Source organism: Pipra filicauda, unplaced genomic scaffold, assembly GCF_003945595.2.
Source record: "Pipra filicauda isolate LSUMZ 115617 unplaced genomic scaffold, ASM394559v2 scaffold281_size1565311_pilon, whole genome shotgun sequence".
Classification (NCBI taxonomy): domain Eukaryota; kingdom Metazoa; phylum Chordata; class Aves; order Passeriformes; family Pipridae; genus Pipra; species Pipra filicauda.
Genome location: NW_024104400.1, coordinates 297,451 through 317,561, shown reverse-complemented (window position 1 = coordinate 317,561; position 20,111 = coordinate 297,451). Strand labels below are relative to the sequence as shown.

Here is a 20,111-nt window from a genome sequence, read left to right as displayed (position 1 = left end):
ACTGCCCTCCATCCCATAGAGACATGTGCTGCCCATCATCCCATAAGGACACACAGTACTCTCCCTGGGGACACACATTGTCCTCCATCCCATAGGGACACACACTGCCCTCTATCTCATGGGGACACACAGTGCCCTTGATCCCATAAGGACACACACCGCCCTCAATCCCACAGGGGCACACAGCGCCCTCCATCCCATGGGGACACACACTGTCCTCCATCCCATAGAGACGCACACAGTGCCCTCCACCCCATAGAGACGCACACAGTGCCCTCCATCCCATGAGGACACACGCTGCCCACCATCCCGCGGGGACACGCGCGCGGTGCCCTCCCACCGCACGGCATCACACGCCTGTGCCGCCGCAGCCCCGGGGCGGGCGGGCTCTAGGACCCAGCAGGACCCCGCTGCCGGCGGCGCCGCGGCCTCACCTGCGGCGGGGCGGGGCCGGGCGGGGCGGAGCGGGAGGGGCGGGGTCACCGGGAGCGCGCGGCCCCGCCCCGCCCCGCGCGCGCCGCCGCCGCCGCCGTGTCCCCGCGCCTCCAAGATGCCCGGGCAGCGGCGGGGAGGCTCCCGCGGCCCGCCGGTAGGTACCGGCACCGGGGCGGGAGGGGGCACCGGGCCCGGGGGCGGGGAGGCTCCCGCGGCCCGCCGGTAGGTACCGGCACCGGGGCGGGAGGGGGCACAGAGCCGGGCGACGGGGCCCCGGCGCGGCCCTTCCCGCGGGTTTACAGCAAGTGCCGGGGTCGGGGGGTTTCCGCCCTTCCCGGGAGCCGGTGCCCGTGGCGGCTCCCCCCGCTCCCGCTCGGCTCTCCCGGCTGCGCCTGCCGGCCCGCCCCGGCACCTTCCGCCGCTCGGCGGGGAGACCCGGGGGGCCTGTCCCCGCTCGGCGGGGGCAGCAGGGCTGCCCGCGGCCTTCCCGGTCCCTCGGTTCGCCGGGAGCCGTCCCGCTGGGAAGCGGCGATGTGTTACCGGGCGGAGCGGGCACTAACTCGCCGGCCCCCGGATACCGGCTCCTGCCCGCGGGTTTAGGGGATCCTGCGCCCTCCCCGTCTCCCCTAAACCCGCCCTCGCCGTTCCCCCTCGCCCCGTTTTTCCCGGTGGAGCGTGTCGCATCATTCTCGCCTCCCAGCCCGCACTTCGATCCCGGCGGTTTGCGGTGCCGGGCTCCCGCCGCTGCCGCAGAGCCGGTGCGGGGCCGGTGCTGCCCCGATCCTCGCCCCAGCGCGGCTGGAATCCGATAAACTCCGAGGCCATGGAAGTTAAGTGGTGCCGGGCTCCGGGACCGGCGCTTCGGGAGCCGCGGCGGGGAGGCACGGCACAAGTGCGGGTCTGATAGCGCAGCCCCCCGATGCACCGGGGGACATTCCCGGGGTACTGCCCGCGCTTTGGGGTGTCGCTGCTCGGCTGGCAGCGGAGCCTGTTTGCTGGCGCCGAGGATCTGTGGAGCTGCTGGAGAACGTGCCTGAGTGACACGCGAGAACGGAATTTGCTCGTCCTCGCGCTTTATTTTTGTGTTTTGCCTCAAAAAAACATCCCGACCGCAGGTTTATTGCCCCGATGTGCACAGCTGGCGAGGGCTAGAGCACAGCTGGCAAGGGCTGGAGCGCGGCGAAGGGCCGCTCTGCCCAGCGGGCTGCGGAGTTTCTGGAGAGGGCAAACGGCTCTGATTGCTCCGTCATTCCCTCAAGTCCGGACACGCCGGCGTTAATGGCTCCTGCCCTTCCTGGCTCTCTCCCAGGCCTCCTCAGCCAGCCCGAAACCTCGGCTGAGCCTTTGTTGTCGGAAGGCGGCTTCAAGGAGACCGGCTCTGCCGGAGGAGCCGCCGCAGCCGGGCGGGAGCTGGCACAGCGCTGCCCGCCGGAGCACGGGGCACTGCCGGCTCCCGGATGGCAGGGGGGCATTGCCGGGCAGCGGCTGGCAAAGCCGGGAGGTGCCACCGACCCGTCAGCCTGCCTTCGGGGGGGCGTTGAGCGCGGGCTCGAGCTGCTCCTTGACCCTCCGATGTGGTCAGCAGTGCCCCTTCCGCCCGTACCTCCCGCTCCGGCAGCAGCAACCCTCGCTCCGTGTCGGAGCTGACTCCGGCTCCCGCGGGTGCCGTGGGCTCTGTGCTGAGGTTGTCACTGCTGCATTTTGCCGGCGAGGAGCAGACTCGAGGCTCCTCGCTTGGCTCGTGCCCCTGGCCGAGTGGTAACACCACCGGCCACGGCACGGAGGGCGAGGGGCTGGCCCCGGCAGTGCTGCTGGAAAGTGCGCCGAGGGGTTGTTCCTTGAGGATGGTCCTGGAAATAGACAGCGAGTGGGACAGGAGTACGAGGAGGAAGGAAGAATTCACGCCAGTGGCAGCAGCAGCTGCTTCAGTTCAGGCAGGTGGTTACAGAGCCCTGGGTGTGTCGGCTGCGATCGGAGCCGGGTCCTGCAGAGCCTTCCACGGCGGCAGGGAGGCCGTGCGTGTGCACAGCCCGCATCCATCCTGCTTTGGAAATGCTGCTTTGGAGAAGAAATGGAGCTGCAGTGGGTGATAAATCCCTGCCTTGCAGAGCGTGCTCCGGGCAAGCCGTGCTGGCCTCCGTGGCACAGGCATGGCTCTGGGGTGTGCCAGCAGTGTGTGTTGGTGTGTGTGCATGTCCGTGTTTGTGAGCAGGGGGGGATCGGCCCTGGAACTGATAAATGACTTATTTTTAAAACTGGGATTATGTTGTCTCCTGCTCATCCCCTCTAGGGATGGAGAGATGTTTCCAAACCCTCACTGAGGTTTTCCCCTGGGCTCTCTGTGGGTTTCTGAGCTGTTGGTTGGGGCCGCTGTAGTGGGATGGGGGGTTTGAGCCTGTTATTGCTTGGGTCAGACCCTGGCTTCGGGGAGTCAGCGCATCCCAGAGGCTGGTCATTGGTGAGACTGTGGCTCTCAGCTGTCCCATCAGAGATGCTGGAACCAGAACTATCTCTGCAGGCTGCACAGCCGGTTCGTTAAGCAAAGCTGATGAGCACTGTGATTATTTTGTACCTCTGGAGGGAGTTGCTGCTGCCGATAACAAACCCCCCCCTTCCATAACAAACCCACCTTTGCCTGCTCAGAATCCCTCCGAGGCTGATGCTCCCCTGGTTGGGGCGAGAGGGTCTGTGGCTGCTTCCCTGAGCTCCCTCCTGTGGAGTGAAAGCCTTGGGGAGGCTGGAGCCTATGTGGCTTCTTTTCCTTGGTTTTGATGTTCTTCCCCCTGGAAAACAAGTGTGTGTTGGAGCCTAATGAGTTCCTAGCTGTACTGTCATCTTGTGCAAACGAGCAGCTCACTCGGCCCCTCCTATTAGTGAGTGGACATGTGGGGATGATGATGATTGGCCTCAGGCTGCTGCTTCCAGTGCCCTCGCTTGCTGCTGTGGAGCCTGGATCCCAAAAATGTCAGGGCAAGAAGGTCAGAAGTGGGAGAATGGGGTGTCTGTGTGGTGCTGAAAGGCGCCTTGTGCTGTGTGAGGGCGAGGGGCTCTGTCAGCGTGGGGAGAGCGTCTCACCCCTTGGATCCTGGGCGCCTGCCTGTGTTCTTGCACAGTGCTGGAAACATTTTTGCCAGCAGCCTGGGCCTGCCTTACCCATGGGTGTAGGGAGGGGGACAGTACTGAGCCCTGAGTGTGTGGCTTGGGAGGACATGGGGCATGCTAGGCATGCTGCAGCCCTGGCTTTTGGGGTGCCAGGGGTAGGGCCCTGCGTGGCAGCTTTGGCATCTGGTCCCAGCCCCTGGCCCCCGGAGCGTGGCCGGCAACAGAATGGCCCCTTTTGTGCCTCTGGATATGCTGCCCTTTCTCAGGAAACAGCCAATTGTGCTCTCTGGCAGCGCTGGGCTCTGTCACCGCCTCCACTCTGGCCCTGCCTTGTGTCCAGGCCCTGTGGCCAGGCAGTGGCCAGGATGGGGACAGCCTTGCCTTAGCTTAGCTGGGGCTCCCGGCTCACTGCTGGGGGGAAGGCAGCCCCCAGCAAGGCCCACCAGCAGCAGGGAGAGGAGCAGGTTGCTGGCCCTCGGGACCACTGCAGTGTGAGGATGGAGCTTGGTGACAAAAAGCTGGTGCAGCCGGGGCTGGTGGGAGGTCAGACTGAACCACTTTTCATCTCTTCTCTGTGCAGTCTCAGCCCTGGTGCTGATTGGCCTCTGTGCAGCTCACTGGTCCCCATGTCACCATGGGCTTGGTTTCCTCCCTGAGCAAACAAACCTGACGTTCCCTGGGTGCAGGAGGCATCCCTCTGGCACTCTGTCTCCTGCTTCCCTCCTGCCTTTGGAGTCCTCGCTCAAGCTGTCATCCCTCTCACAGAATCATAGAATGTGCTGAGTTGGAAGGGACTCATCAGGATCATCAAGTCCAACCCTGCACAGGACACCCCGAAAATCCCACCCTGTGCCTGAAAGCATTGTCCAAACACTTCTTGGACAGGCTTAGGGCTGTGACCACTTCCCTGGGGAGCCTCTTCCAGTGCTCTGCCACCCTCCGGGTGAAAAACCTTTTCCTGAGGTAAGCCTCTTGTCCCTGTCTGCTAAATTGAAGTAGAAACGGCTTGTGGAGGGTGATTCCCAATGGAAACTATTTATTATTGAAGCTGTTCTGGCTGGGAGGTCCCAGTGAGGAGCTGCTGCAGGAGCCTGATGTGGCTGCCAGGTCTTCCTGACTGGGTGGTGGCAGCTGGTTCGCTTCCTTTTGGGCATTTCCCCTGGGATTTCCGCCCTTGGACAGGAAGAGGGTGTGGATGGGGTCTGGTTGGAATGTGCCAGAGCAGCCTGTGAATGGATGGGGACGCTGCTGTCACCATGTGGGTTAAAGTGCTGCTGAGCTTTTTACACTCAGTAGAGAGACTGAAGGGAAGTGGGGGTGGGGGGGAGTTGTGTGGGCTTTTTGTTTGTCTTTTTGGGGAGCTGGAGTTTTTGATTTTTCTGGGATTTTTTTTATGGGCGTTGCAGTTGGATGCTGTAAGCTCTCAGGTCTCAAAACTGTGTATTTTGTAGATCTCAATGTCTGGACTATCATCTTGAGGGGGGAGAGGAAAACGCAGAGGCTTGTAAAAAGCCAGCATGAGAAATAAATGGGAACTTGCTGCATCAATGAGACTCTGAGGGCAGATCCCAGGGATGTGTGTTGCAGCCATGCAGGAGCACGTGTAGCAGGACTGTGTGCCAGCTGTGTTGGGGGTCCCACAGCTTTGCCCGCTTTCCATGGGATCCTGAAATGAAATGGGCTCCATGGCTCTGCAGAATGTCATTACTCTTGTTTATAACTGAAATTTGTGTCTAAGAGGGAAATGAATTGCTCAGTCTGTTTGTTTATTCCTCATTTTGCAGACACAGGAACTAGACTACATTGGGGTAATGGCCTAGAAATTAAATTTCACTTTAATGCACAAACCCAATTTTGAGTTGGTTGACCGAAGAGGAAAAAATTACCTTCAGGCAGGAGGCAGAGGCCTGGCTGGAGCAGGGCTCAGGCCCAGTGCAATCAGTGTGAGCTGGGGAAGATCTGTGGGGGCACAGGGGAGGTGGGGATGTGTCAGCCCTCTGAGGTGCAGCCTGCAGCATCCTCTGACAGCACAGCAGGGATATTGAGGAATAAATTAGCTTTTTGCAGTTTCAAAGAGACGCAGAGCGGCTTAAATGCATTTCATGGATGATCCTCAAAGAACCCCACAAATCTGGCTGTGTTACAGGGCTGAATGCAGTGAGGCAGGGAAAGGCCATCTAAAGGGTGCTCAGGAACCTGGAGCACGGGTGGGCTGGAGTGGCAGGACCGGGTGTTTGAGCTCCAGGCAATGGAGCTCTGGGCAGCTCTGGTTTGGAGCTCTGGTTTGCTGCCCGCTGGGCCTCCTGGGAGGGAGGAATTCGGGGCTTTGAGCCAGGCTGACCTGGCTCAACACATCGTTAAGGAGCAGGCTGGGGTTTTGGCTGGATGCTGTGCTGGCTCAAACTGCCCCCCCATGCTGTCGTTGTGATGCTGAGCCCCAGTGTGACACCGTGACAGTGGCACTGGTGGCTGTGGTGCTCGTGCTGCCTGGGGTACTGTGCCCCTGCCCCAGGATTTGTTTTGCCCACTAGGGTGTCCAAGGCTCCAGGGTGTGTGGGAGCTGCTCTCTGGCCTTTGATCAGCAGTTTTTCTCCAGCTCTGGCTGTTAGCAGATGGTTTGGGAGAGGGGGAAGGAGGCACGTGAGGGTGGCAGGGGTCTGAAGGTTCCCATGCAAGGGGGAAAGAACAGGTACAGGGGAGGAAAAGGACAGGCACAGGAGCTTCACATTCCTCCTGTAAGTGCTCCAGAGCCCTGGTGCTGGACCTGTTTCCCATGCAAGGGAGCAGACGTGGATCCAGGCTTTGAAAGTCCTACACAAGATGATTTATCCTGATGGAACCTGACCTTGAGCCAGTGCTCAAGGGCAGCCAGGGCTGCTGGTGGTCACAGCCCTGTTATTGCGGCTTTGGATGAGGTGTCTGCACCTCCTGTTCTGAACTCCTTGCATCTGGCTGAAATCTCATGGGAGAAAATGTGGTGGTTTTAACTCTGAGACTGATGAAACGCTGCCCAGAGAGGCTTGGAGTCTCCATCTGTGGAGGTATTCAGAACCCAGTGGGTCACAGTCCTGGGCAGCTGACTCCAGGTGACCCCAGGTGAGTCAGTCTCCATTGCCAGAGCTCCCTGCAGACCTCGGCATTTCTGTGGCTTGCTGGATTCTCACCTGGGAGCGTGGTGGGCCAGCACAGTGCCCATGCTCCCCAGGTGCAGCAGGAATCCCAAAGCTCTGGATTGCTCAGGCCACATAATGGCATTTTGTTTATCTTGAGCAGCTGATGCTTGAAGCCGGCGCTGGGGCGCCGTGGGAGCTGCTCTGGATGCACGTCCCGGGAGCATCCTGTGTGCACGTCAGCGTCTCCCCAGCCCCGGCTGGAACACGCAGGCTCCTACTCCGTGTTGCCAGGGATTCTCCCCCATCTCTGTGCTGTAGTGCTGCCGGCAATTCCTGGAGCCAAACGGTGTGTGCAGGGGCTGGAGCACCGAGCGAGGATCCCGACCGGCTCAGAAACTCCGCTGGGGCCTGGCCTTGTGCTCTCCACTGGTGCCTCTCTGCCTGCTTTGCTGTTTTCCCCTCCCAGAAACGTGTTCTCAGGGTTTTTTTTGCTTGGATGTTTTCCCTGGCTGCAGTGGCTCCAGCTCTGCTCCCTTGTGCTGGAAGTGTTTGTGTGCCTGGAGGAAGGAGAACGGGACAGGGTTTGTCTGGCAGGAGGGTGGTGAGTGCTGAGCTGTACAACTCTGTGAGGAGCAATCCTGCCAGAATCCTCTTCCTTGTTGTGTTCCTTCTCCTTCGTGACCAGTGGAGGGAGGTGGCCCTGAGGCCAGTGGGCACCCAGAGGACGTGACTGAAGTTCTCTGGGATCCCTGCTTCTCTGTGCTTTGCCTCTCAGGTTTGCTTTCCTCCTGGGAATTCTCGCGTTTCTCCGTAATGAGGGCTGGCCTCTCGGAGCAACAGGCTCCTTGTTTTTATCCTCTGTGATTTTTCTTGGCCCCTGAATCCAGACCTGATCCTTCTTGGTCTGCGTGTTCTCCCAGCATTTGGGCTGCCTTGTGCCATCTGTGAGAACTGGTGGATAGTGCAAAACTGATTTTCTGGGAATGACATCGGGCTGGTCCATGGCTCTGCTATGCTGCAAAAGGAGGAACCCAACTTCTGGGGTTGTGTGGGTGCTTGTGCTGTCATCTCTGTGTCCCCTGTCTCCATGTGTGACACATTTGTGGTTTTCTGGCATTAAATCTTCAGCCTTTTCCCATCCCTTTTATCTGAGTCCTTTAGCAGCTCCAGCTCATGAATAGTCATCACTGTGTTATGGCCCTGTGTGTTGGGAAGTGACTGGGATGCTCTGCGGGGTCACCCATCAGTTGCAGGGTGATGTGTGTCACTGAGGGAGGTGCCACAGGTCTGAGGACTCCTCACAGCCCCTTGGCCATGGACAGGATCTATCTCCAATGCTGGCCTGGTGTCCTTGCTGCATGTGGGGGTGGCAGGGGGCAGGAGAGGGGGCTTGGAAAGCTGCTCACTGCTTCAGCCTTTAGATGAGGGAGACCATCAGCATGGCAGGCTGATTTATATATTACATATAATATTATTTTTTAAACTCTTTTGCTCCTGCCAATACTTTCCCAAGTCTCTGGCCAGCATCGTGGTCAGTCCCGGAGTGACCCTGCAGAGTGCTGTGCTCCCTCCAGCATCCCGGGAATTTGTGTCCATTTGTCATTCCTCAGCAGCTGTGAGCTTTGCTGGCTGCCTGTGGAGCCACAGCAGCTTCCCATGGGGAATCAGGAGTGTCGGATGCTCTCGGGGGCGAAGGCACCTCTGTGTGTCAAACCCCAGCCCCTGCAAGGCTCTGGCGTTGTCTGTGACTGTGACAAATGCAAAACTGGGAGTGTTTTGGGTTCCTTTCAGATCATTAAAGAACTCGTTGGAGTATGAGAGCAGGTATTGTCTGTGCCATGCCTCTTGTCACCAGAAGCCTCTGCCTCCCTCCGGCAGCCCATGGGGAGGGAGCAGGGATGACAGGAGGAAATTACCTTTGTAGTTACTTGCTTCATCTCCTGAATTGCATCTGAGCAGAGCTGAGAGGGATGACAGGCAGATCTGCAGCCCCTGCGTGCCCCCAGCATTAGCTCGGCTGCCTCTTGGAGAAGGGAGCAGGACTTTGGAGTGATGCAGTGTGGTGGAGCCGTGCTGGCCAGGGAACAGGGGTGATGGAGGCAACTGCAGTGGTCTGAATCCTCCAGGAACTGGTATGGGGATGCTGAAGTGGTTTGGCATGCTCTGGGATGCAGCCTGTGCTGGGTTCGGGGTTCTTCCCTGGTCCTTCTCTGCGGGCTGATCCAGGGGGTGACAGGGTGAGCTGAGTGTTTCTCCTGACTGTGTGTGCTCCAGACCTGCCTTGAGCTCGGTGCTTAATCCCCAGCCTGGCATGAGCTGTGGAAAGCTGTGTCAAGAAGCAAAAGGGCCGTGGTGGTGTCCTTGGCTCAGGCAACATCTCCTGGGTGGTTAGGGAGCGAGCCTAGGGCTGATCCCAGAGGATGGGGAGTGTGGCATTGCTGTTGGATGTGTCTCTAAGTGTCAGGGACACTGCTGTGGGTGTCTGTGACATTCTGAGCAAGGGGTGGGATGCGGGGACAGGCAGTGGCTCTGAGCCTGGGGAATTGGTGCTTTTTTGTTTATAAATGTATTTTATTTAGAGATAAAGGGCAAAAGTGCTCCTGTGCTGCAGTGGTGAGGGCAGAGAGCCCTCTCCAAAGAGATGCTAATGGTTGTGAGTCACTTCAGAGCCAGGGAGCTTTTTGTCTTGAAAGGCTTTAAATGACCTGGGTAATGTGCTGGAAAAATGTCCGGGGAGCACGGGGTTCCTCTGTCATTCCGCAGCGCCAGGAGGAGGACTGGGAAATCTGGCTGGCTTACGGAGCACTCCCAAGGGGCCAGGGTAGGAAAAAGGATTAAAAATTGCTGTGATTTGAAAACAAGCCCTGGTCGGGCCCTCTCTGGAATGAAGAGGAAGTAAATGTAGGAACAGCAGATCCCTGGCATCCTCTGGCCGGCTGTCAAGGGTGGCGTGGGGGTCCCTTCTCTGCAGTGACATGGGAGCTCTCCTTGCAGTTTGCTCGTGGTTGCTCTGAAATGCTGTTGGCATTGCTGGCTGTGCCATGCTGGAAGCAAAGCATGGCTGGGGCACTGTGCAAGCTCTGTCCCCAAACCTGCTTTGGGACCCTCGGTGTGTGGGTGCCCACAGCCCTCAGCTTGAGACAGGAGCTTCTGGCTCTGGGAAAAACGTGACTCCAAAATGTGTCCTTGTATGCCAGCCTCTTGCCAGGGTAAGCCTGGAGTGGTGAAGCCCCAGGCTGATCCCTCGGCTGCGGCAGCTTCCCTCGTTTTATGTCATTAGTCTCTTTTATCCGGCCAGGGAGCCCAGTTACACCAGTCTGGGAGTCAAGTTGCACCAGTCAGGGCACCTCTTTCTGAGCATGGCGAGGGGGTGGGTGTGAAAGTCCGAAATATCTGCTACCTGCATTGTTTCTGCACTGGGGATTAGCACTAATTATCCCCCCATTGTCTCCACTTCCTGCAGGAAGCCTTGTTTATCCTTTCCACCTCCCAGGAATGCAGCCCAAGGAGCTGTGCAGATATATTTAACCTTGCACAGAGCAGCACAATGGCCTTTGGATTTCCCGGCTCTGTGGTATCTGTCGGAAGCGGAGCTGATCTGTCGTTTCGGGGTGGGGAGGTTGGAGCGGTCGCTGGGTCGGGGCAGCAACAAGGCTCTGGGCTGACTGTCACAGCCTCCGTCCGCGGCAGAGGCCGAGATCTGCCAGGAGGTTGGAATTGCCTCTTTTCCTGCTGCAGCGCCGAGCAGCAAAACGGGACTGAAGCGGTGTCGCTGGCAGCGTGTGCTGTTGTGGGCTGCAGGGCTGGGGCACACGTGTGTTGTTGTGGGCTGCAGGGCTGGGGCACACACGCTCCTCTGGGCTCTGTCAGGACACACGGCAGCCCCGAGCCAGTGGGGATGTGACAGAGCCCTGGGTTCAGACAGCCGCTTCCCAGCCCTTCTGGAGCCGTTCTTGCTCCCACGGCCCTGTTCAGTTTTTTTCCTTCCCTGTGGAACTGCCCGGCACAGGTCAGGAGGTGCAAAGGGGCAAAGCACGGGTTGGGGGGCACAGTGGTGGCACAGGCTGCCCCTCTCAGACTCTGTGTCTTTGCCAGGATGGAACCATGCCATGCAGGGGGAACCCCTCTTCTTTGGTTGAGGATCTGTTATTATTCTGTCCCTCAGAAAACATCCCTCACAGTAGATCTTTGACTTTTGCACAGCACGAGGGTGCCTGGGGAGCACTGGCGAGGGGCTGGCTCCTTGCTGGGATGCACTGGCTCCTCACTGTGTCATGCTTGCATGGCAGCAGCACCAATACCTTCCCAGATGTGTGTCTGTGCCTCCTGGCTCTTTCCCATGGTGAGCTTTGCTGTGAGCCCAGCCTTGCTGTCACTATGGTCATGTCTCTGCACCTCTTTGAACCCTGCTCCCTCATGGATGAGTAGCACCAGTGTCCCATGTTGGGACTTGGTGTCCTGCAGAAGGCGCAGGAGTGGAGAGCCACCCCAGTGGCTTGTGGGGTGCAGACCCCAAAGGATTCCGGTGCCTAATACAGCGCTGGGGCTGTGAATGCTGGAGCAGGCTGCTACTGCTCCAGCCTCTGGAGAGACAGAGGGGTTTGCCCTTGGAATATGCTCCTCCTTAACAAAACGATCCTCAGTGCGGGACTGGGGGTTCTCAGTGCGGGGCTGGATGATCTCTGCAGCATCCATCTGGGGGATAACAGCCTTGCCTTACTCTGGAGCCCAAAGGTTATTGTTCCAGAGCACCAGCTGCTGCTGCAGCCATGCCCTCCCTCATTCTTGCCAGGCCAGGAGCTGCTGGCTGTGGTGGGGATGAGGCCAGGCTGGAGCTGCATTGCAGGCAGTGGCTGAGGAAGAGGGGAAGGACGTGGAGCCACAGGGTGCGCCCGGAGAAAGGCTCGGATCAAAAGGCTGCTGCCATGTGTGGTCTGGCAGGAGCCAGCTGGGAGCAGGGCTGTTTTTGGGAGCTGCTGGTGCTGACACGAGTGCTGGGGCCTCTCTCTTGCTGTACGGCATCGGCTGGAGAGGCCAGGACAACAGGGTGGCAGGAGAGCACAGAGCTGCAGGAGAGGTAAGGGAGGGGAGGGAGGGGGGGGGATGGCGAGAGCTGGAGCAGTGGAGTGCTGTGGCAGGAAGGGAAGGAGTATTTGCAGGGGGGTGGCAGGGGGATGGCAGGGCTGCCAGGGCCACGGGAGCACTGGACCTGCCAGTTGGGTGGTGTGCCCAGTCCCCAGCTGCTTTTCTCAAGGGCCAGGCTGGAAGGGGCTCACTCACATCTGTGATGGTCTTGGGAAGGTGGGGCTGCTCCCCCCGCCGTTGCAGCAGCCCTCGAAACCACGTGCCTGCATATGTCCCTGGCTCAGGCACTGCTGTGACCCCCCCCCACCCTTGGCATCGCTGTGACCTCCCCCAGCTTCAGCTGGGGTTTCAGCCCCTGAGCTGTGGTGGCAGCTGCTGGTGGAGAGGCAAGGGCTGTGTGTTTTGGCATAGCAGGAGGAATGGGATGGATGGATGGACACATGCAGCGCATGGGGAGGAGAGCTCTGATGGGCTGTGACCTGCCAGAGGCTGAGCCTGGCTGCTGCAGCACCAGTTTTCATGGATTATGGAGTGCAGGGGACCCAGGGAGCTGTGGTGTTCCCCGGGAACTGGAAGCAACTGCACTGTGCTCCAGGGACCTGCTGAGTCAGAGGGGCTGGAGAGATGCCCTGTCCCTTTTGTGTCCTTTTGACCTCCAGGCCACCAAGGGAGGTTGCTGGGGAAGGTTTCCACACCGTCTCAGTGGGAATTGCCCCATAATGTCTCTGAGGGCGACATGCAGCATTGCTGCCTGTCTCCAAACCACTGCAGTTTCTGAGGAATCTGCATGGTGTGATTCCTGCCGAGTGGCTGTGGGAGCTGGGGAGCAAACTCCCTGATCCACCTTGCAGCTCATGGGCTCCAAATCCCTGGGGAACCTTTAGTGAACACATGCTGTGCTGAGGTGCTGTGAGAGCATTCCAGGAGCTGGCACCTCACTTGTAGGAAAGAGGTAAAGTCTTCCATTACATGTACTAGGATGTCACTGGAGGTCAAACAGAGGAGCTTCGTTTGGTGCTTGCCTCTCTGACATCGCGGAGGTGGATGAGGTGGAGACCTCGTGGGCTTTGGCCAGAGCATCCTTGTCCTGTGCAGGTAACCCAAGACAAGCTCCTGGAGCTCCTGCTGCTCCCTGGTCAAGATCTCCATGAAATCCTGATAACGTGCTGGAAGGCTGGCACCAGCACGGGAGAACAGGGAGCATGGCTCGTGTCCTTGTGCAGTCACGACCCACTCAAACAACAACTCATTTGTGCCTCATCCTGTGCTAGAGTCCCATTGGGATGGACGAGTGCAATGTCAGCAGCTGATGTTTAACACTGGGCCAAAAAACCACTCCGGTTGCCCAGAGCCTCCCCACATCCCAGCCCACGGGAACAGGGCTCTTCATTCCGCATCGGAAGCAGATGCAGGGGGGAAGGTTTTGTGGCATTGCCAGAAGCAGTGGATGATGGATTTCTGCCAGCTGTGAGTAGATTATCAGCTGTTTGAACCAATGGGAAGTGTTGGGCCGCAGTGCTGGCAGAAGGGGATGGACAGTAGCACAGGCTGGGCGGGGGCAGAGTATTTGGGGGTGCCGGGGAGAACGTGCTGGGGCGAGGGCTGCTGGTGTGTGTGTAAACCACCAAAATCCCTGGGGGGATGGGTGGTGGGGGCTCTGGAGCTGCTCCACGAGCAGAGAGATGTTATCGGGAAGGAGAGGGAGAGAAGCAGGGGTGGGAAATGCAGCACCCCAAACCAGAGAGGCTGGAGGGGCACCCCGAGATGGATGGGAGCAGGGTTGTAGGGAGCTGCTGCCACAGGAAGGAGAGTGCTGACTGGAAGCTTGTGCTGGACTGGAGCATCCCAGCTTGGGTCCATGCAGGCACGTGGGTAACTGAGGCTTATGTGGAGTTCACACATTGGGAGTAATTCTCCTGGGGGATGAGGGGGAGGAAAACCCCATCCATAACTAGTCGTGCAAGCAGCGAGGGCAGAGGTGATCAGGGCATCCAGTAGTATGTTGGGGGCCCTTCCCAACCCTGGAGCATGACAGGAGACATTCAGGAGAAAGGGGATGTTGTGATGGAACAAAATGGTCTTATCCCCTCAATGAAGGCAGCGATGAAGGTGAAATTCCCAGAGGGAATGAGGTGCTGTGCAAATGGAGGAATTAAAGAGCACAAATGGCCAGTGCCTGGTGGACTCTGGTGGCTCTTCGGGAGGGGTTTAAGGATGAAGCAGCCAAACTGCCAGCAAATCTCTCATTAAAGGGAACTGCTGCATGGGAATGCAGCCTCTCGGCTCTGTCCTTCATTTAAGAGGTGCAGAGAGAGCAGTGGGAATTATGGAGCAGCTTTGCTTTAGCAACAAGCAAATTGGCTGAGAAAATAATTAAAGCTGGTGTGGAAATGCTGCTCCAGTATGATGGATTAGGGACAGCAACACTGGCTTTTATAAGGGAAATCCAGTTTAATGGGGACGGGGGGTTCTTCTTTTTCTAGTATGGCAATAAGATAATTGAGGACAGCAGCTGGGAGATGGATCATTGGGATTTTCAGAAAGCCTCAGACAAATTCGTGAAGTTATTAATGAAAGTGTGAAGGCAGGAGCGATGGGAGGAAAGGCCAAGTTCTGTTCAGTGTGTTCAGGTGTGCTGGGAGGGAGGAGCAGGGGCCAAGGGATGCTCTGTGCTGGCTGCGGCTCTGAGCTTAAAATTTGGTGTTAAATATGCACAGCTGTTGCAAATCAAGCACAGAAGAATTAGGTAAGACTCGATCTGAATTGGCTGGAGGAGCCTGACAGCCTCCCCTCTCCCTGGGGTGCCTTTGCTAGGTCGGAAGCTGTTGCTAATTACACGGCTGGGGAGCTGTGTTCCCTTGCAGGACCCTGTTTCTCCTGAGACTGGCCCATCCCAAGGGGAGATTCAGGGCAGTTGGTTGGGAAGGCTGATGCTGGCAGGGACAGGGGAGCTGAGGGGGGGCCTCAAATGACGGAGAGGATCCCTGCTGCTGTGAGAGCTGTGCTGGGCAGCCTGGGCTCTTTGGGAACGGGATGTGGCTGCTGGACGGGGTGTTCTATCCTCCCTTCAACAGTGATCCAATTTTGAGCTAATTTTCCCGAGGACAACAAAAAGCGCAGAGACAACTGCTGCCCAGATTTTGTATCCTGCTGTCGCTGAGCCAATTAAGGAAAGGGTTGCCATATTTTATTATTTTTTTCCTTAATGCACGGGTGGAGCAGCATAGCTCTTCTAAAGCCTCATTCTTGGAAGGGGCTGAGCAATCTGGGCTGGAGCTTTTGGGGGGGAGGGGAAGAAAAAAAAAGAGGGAGGGGGGGAAAAAAGGGGGAGAAGAGAGAAAATAAATAAATAGTCGCATGTGGTGTGGAAAATACTGACCTGCAGAATTAGTGTTTGTCAGAGCAGGTCCAGTTATCCCAGCATGGGGCTCTGAAGGCTGGCCAAGCTCTGCCCAGGGTTGGTGCTGGGGGAAACCACAGGGAATTTTGAGTGGACTTGTAAAAAAACATGGGTAAAAATGGGTGCTGGATGGTGCTGGAGGGGAAAGTATGAATTTTGGACTGGCTGCCCATGCACTCAGGTGACGTACACTGGGATGTCCCTGCCAGGTATGGATCAGGTGATGTGAGTGGCATCTCCTTCCATGTCTCTCCTCCCTTTTTCCCTTGGTGCCAAACCTCTGCCTCGCTCCTGATGAGCCTCTGAGCTTCAGGCAGTGATGAAGCACGTTTGGCTTTGATCTTGTGAAAATACTTTGGGAGAAGCGATGGGGGAACCTTTGTATCCAACAACCTTTGGTGTAACTTGCGAAGGGTATCCTGGGAACCCCTGAGGTTCACCATGCTCCTGCTGCTCTGTGTTGGCGTGTGGGTTTTGGAATGCATTTGGGCTGGAAGTAAAAGCACAGGCCCCTGTATCCCAGAGGACCTGGCACTGGCTCTGCAGCACCCACAGCTTTGCTCGCTCTGGGGTTCGCTGCCTTCCCCCATCTCTTCCGTCTTGTTAGTCATTGTTTTTTTTTATTATAATTTTTATGTGTTATTATTTTCTCTCTTTCTCTTGAGTTTTGGGCAAAGCTCAAATCAACACAAAAAAGTGTTTGCTTTTATGTCACTGTGTTGTTAACCTGCTGCTGCTGCTCGTTGTTGTCACAGCCCGGCTTGGCCAGGGCCGCTGACCCTCGGGGCACAAATGACACGGGGCTGTCTGTAAGCAGTGTTAATATTTTATGACTTTTATATTTAGGGAGTTAATGACTCTAAAGAAAACAGATTTTAATCTAATCAGCTATTCCTTGCGCTGCGTCAGTCCTGGACATCAAAGAGAACATCAAAGTGAGAGGCATGAAAGGCTCTGACGGCAGCGCGGCTGCTTCGCCAGGTGCAGCACCTCGGAGCAGGTGCCTCCTCCAAGGGGGCTCCTGCACCTCCAGGCAGGCTCCTGTGCCTGCTCCTGTACTGCCCCCAGGGCAGGCTCCTGTGCCTGCTCCCATACTGCCTCCAGGCAGGCTCCTGTGCCTGCTCCCATACTGCCTCCAGGCAGGCTCCTGTGCCTCCTCCTGCACTTCCGAGTGGGCTCCTGCACCTGCTGCTGTCCCAGCCTGGGGTCTGAGGCTCCTCTTGGATATGTCGCAGGTAAAAGTTGTTGTCCCAGCAAGGAAGACAAGATTAATGTAAAAACTTGGCAACTAAGACGAAGGCTGTTTAAACTTTTTGTGTCGTTTTCCCTCGGATGGCAGCGGAGCTGGATGCGAAGCTGGGTGTTGGATGTGGGAGCTTGTGGGAGCGTGAGATGTTGCTCCGTGGGACTGACCCAGCAATGGGCGGCTCTCACACCAATTTTCTGATTTTTAAATTCTTTTCCCAGTCTTGGTCAGGCTCTTGTCCTTCTTTCTTTTTTCCCTTTGTGTTTGCTGGCCGGAGGGAATCCATGGATCACGTGGGGAGGTGAGAGGGGCTGTGCCCCCCGAGCTGGGGTCACGTGTGGAGCGGGTGTTGGGCTCTTAGGGTGAGGCAGCCGCTGTGTCCAGAGCAGCGGGCACAGCGAGGGACCAGTGTGGGAGGTGTTACAGCTCCAGTGCCCAAGGGCAGTGCCAGGAGGTGCCGCAGTGCTGGCGATGGGAGTGTTGTAGCTGGACACTGGGGCCCTCCCTTGTCCTGGGGCATGGGGGAGCCCAGCAGATCCGGGGATAGCCACAGCAGAGTGCGAGGAGCCGGGCAGAGGTCCAGGAACGTTTCCTCCCTGCCGCTTTCCCATGGCTGTGGCAGGCTCTGAGGCTTGAGAAACACTCCGGGGGCTGCGGAGAGGAAGCTGTCGGGGAACCCTTGTGCTCCTCTCCTTGTTTGGACACAGCTACTTTTCCACTGTCTCTCTTGAGGAAAAGAAAAACAATTTTAAAGAAGGTGTGGATACATGTGTGTGCGAGGCTGTGTTTGGGCAGCAGAAGCTGCTGCAGCATGAACATACCGAAATACCCAGTGGATTTAATTTTATAAACCCCTTGAGCTGGTTCAGGGAGGAGCTCAAGGTCTCCTTCAGGCACTTGCAAATCCCATTTCAGGCAGTTGGGAAGAGATAGTGTGATGGGGCGGGAGTGATGGAAGGGATGGGGGTGGGCAGGTTTCAGTGAGGCACCTGTGCAATTTGCCATTTGCAGGTCCTGGCAGCAGCCTGGGGCTTCCAGCAGCCAAACCATCTCCTGCTGCTGGTTCATCCCCCCACACGGCCCTTTTTCATAGAATCCCAGATTGGTTTGTGTTGGAAAGACCTTAAAGCTCATGCAGTTCCACCCCCTGCCATGAGCAGGGACACCTTCCACTGGACTGAGTTGCTCCAAACCCCATCCAACCTGGCCTTGAACACTTCTAGGCGTGGGGCAGCCACAGCTTCTCAGGGCAGCTTGTGCCAGGGCCTCACTACCTGCCCAGGGAAGAGCTTTTCCTCTTCTCCCCAAGCAGAGGCCATGTACCCCACCAAAGTGTTCCTGGGGTGGAAACAGGGCTGGGCTGGCCACTGTGTTCCTTCTCACAGGATTGCTCCCTGCAGCAGTGCCAGGGTGAGGGGTCCCTATGGCTTTAACAGAATGAGACTTTCCCCATGTCTGTGACAAGGGACATCTCAGTGGGCATTGCTTGGAGCCTGCCTTGGCTGGGTCGAGAAGAGCAGGAGGCACCACGTGTGCACTGGGTGGAGGGTAAGAAAGGAGAGACTGGATCCAGTTCCATGTCACTATGTGACAGGCATTTGGGAGCAGGCTGGGACAGCAGCAGAGGCTGGGCAGTGCTCGAGGTGCAGCTCCTGCTGCTCTGCAAACCGGAGCTGGGAGCAGCAGGTTGTCGCCTGCTGGGACCTCTTTTCCAGCTCATGCAAGGGAAGGGAGCTAAAAATACAGCTTGTTTGCCTCCAGCTGGAGTTGATTTGGGCATCCCTGGCTGTTGTGGAGTGCAGTGGAGGACAGCCAGTGGTGGAAGTTTGCCGACTATAATTTTGCTGCTCTGCCCTACCCACCCTGCTCCAAAAAGCAATGGCCGGGAAAAGCAGGGAGCGGGATGGGGTGTTAAGAGCTCCCGACATGCTCTACTCAGAGTTTCCAGGACATGATTCACCTTTTCCCCCTCACCAGAAGCAGGCAGGCCTGGGGCTGCTGGAGGGGATGTTCAGAGGCTTACCTCTGCTGTACAGTGCAGCCCCTCTGCATGGAATGCCAGCACGGCCCCACCCCAGTCCTCAGCAGCGCTCAGCAACACAGACATGAAATCGTGTGGTTTCTCCTTGTTTTGTCTCCAGCCTTGTGGTCCAGGTCCTTCCCTGGCTCTGCTTGAAGGTGTCGGGGCAGCTGCTGCTGCACGTTTCCCATTCCTCCCTACGGCTCTTGTCCCACTGCTCCACAGCGGTGGTTTGGTTCAGGGGGATGGTGGGGCGAGACACCTCAGTGAGAGGCTTCAACCACACTGGTGCACTTGCAGGGGCCTGGCTGGGCTGTAATGACAGTGTTGGGGTGTAAAAAGTGTTGGGGTGTTGCAGGGGTGACATGTTTGACCTGCCTGGGTGCCTGTTGCTGGAGGAGAGGAGCTGCCCAGGAGAGTCGCTGTCGCTGCTGTCTCATGTCTCTGCTCTCCTCCCTCTCAGGTTCCCGACCACCTTCCCTGGTTTTTCATGCTGAATCAGGATCGTGTTAACTAAAGATGGAAACACTGGAGTCAGAATTGACCTGCCCAATCTGCCTGGAGTTATTTGAGGACCCCCTCCTGCTGCCCTGTGCCCACAGCCTCTGCTTCAGCTGTGCCCACCGCATCCTGGTGTCCAGCTGCTCCTCCAGCGAGTCCATCGAGCCCATCACCGCCTTCCAGTGCCCCACCTGCCGCTATGTCATTTCCCTCAACCACCGGGGCCTGGAGGGCCTCAAGAGAAATGTGACCCTGCAGAACATCATCGACCGCTTCCAGAAGGCCTCCCTGAGCGGCCCCAACTCCCCCAGCGAGAGCCGCCGCGAGAGGACCTACCGCAACAGCCCTACCATGTCCGTGGCCAGCGAGAGGATCTCCTGCCAGTTCTGCGAGCAGGATCCGCCCCGGGACGCTGTCAAGACCTGCATCACCTGCGAGGTGTCCTACTGTGACCGCTGCCTGCGGGCCACCCACCCCAACAAGAAGCCCTTCACCAGCCACCGGCTGGTGGAGCCGGTGCCCGACGCGCACTTCCGTGGACTCACGTGCCTGGAGCACGAGAACGAGAAGGTGAACATGTACTGTGTCGCTGATGACCAGCTCATCTGTGCCTTATGTAAACTGGTGGGCCGCCACCGGGACCACCAAGTGGCATCGCTCAGCGATCGCTTCGAGAAGCTGAAGGTAAGGAGCTGGCGTGGCTGTGGCGGTGCAGTCGTCCACAGGAGCTGTGTCTGCCGGTGCTCAGAGCAGGGTCTGGTTCCAGGTGCCCCAAGCAGCACCTCACATTTAAGCCAAACAGCTCCTGGAGGATCTGTGGGATGCAACTGCTGGGCTCCTCTGGTACCGTGGTACCAGGAGGCTGAGCTGGGTCTTGGTCTTGCCATTAGGGCAAAGAGTTTGCTGTTTTATCTTCTCCTGCTGGCGTGTGCGTGCCGAGTCTGGGTGTTGGACCCAAATGCCATTGGGTTTCTAGGTGTCAGTGTTGCTTTGCCTTGTCCTGTGGGGGAGCTGGGATGGCAGAGTGTCCTGGGAGACCTGTGGCACCATCCCCTAATGCCGTAGCCCTCGGGCTGTGCCTGCTCAGCTCTCTTGGAGGATGAGAGCAGGACAGGTTGGACTGTGGCCATTTCCTTTGGGAAAGCTGCTCCGCAGTCTCCCAGTCCACGGGCTGCAGCACATGGAAACCTCCCACTGACCATAAATCCT

The 20,111-nt window shown here is 57.8% G+C and overlaps 1 protein-coding gene across 2 annotated transcripts in view; it reads left to right on the top strand.

The window, feature by feature from the left end:
* The first annotated feature begins 502 nt into the window (after window positions 1-502).
* Window positions 503-20,111, top strand: part of MID2 (midline 2) — a 74,082-nt gene continuing 54,473 nt past the window's right edge. The window contains exons 1-2 of one of the 2 annotated variants that reach the window (XM_039382707.1): window positions 503-589; window positions 18,865-19,586. In XM_039382707.1, coding sequence (XP_039238641.1) covers window positions 18,921-19,586 — 666 coding nt within the window. In that variant the 5' untranslated portion in view covers window positions 503-589; window positions 18,865-18,920. Of the gene's footprint in view, window positions 590-639; window positions 658-18,864; window positions 19,587-20,111 lie in introns of those variants that run through there. The other variant, XM_039382708.1, reaches the window with a different exon arrangement.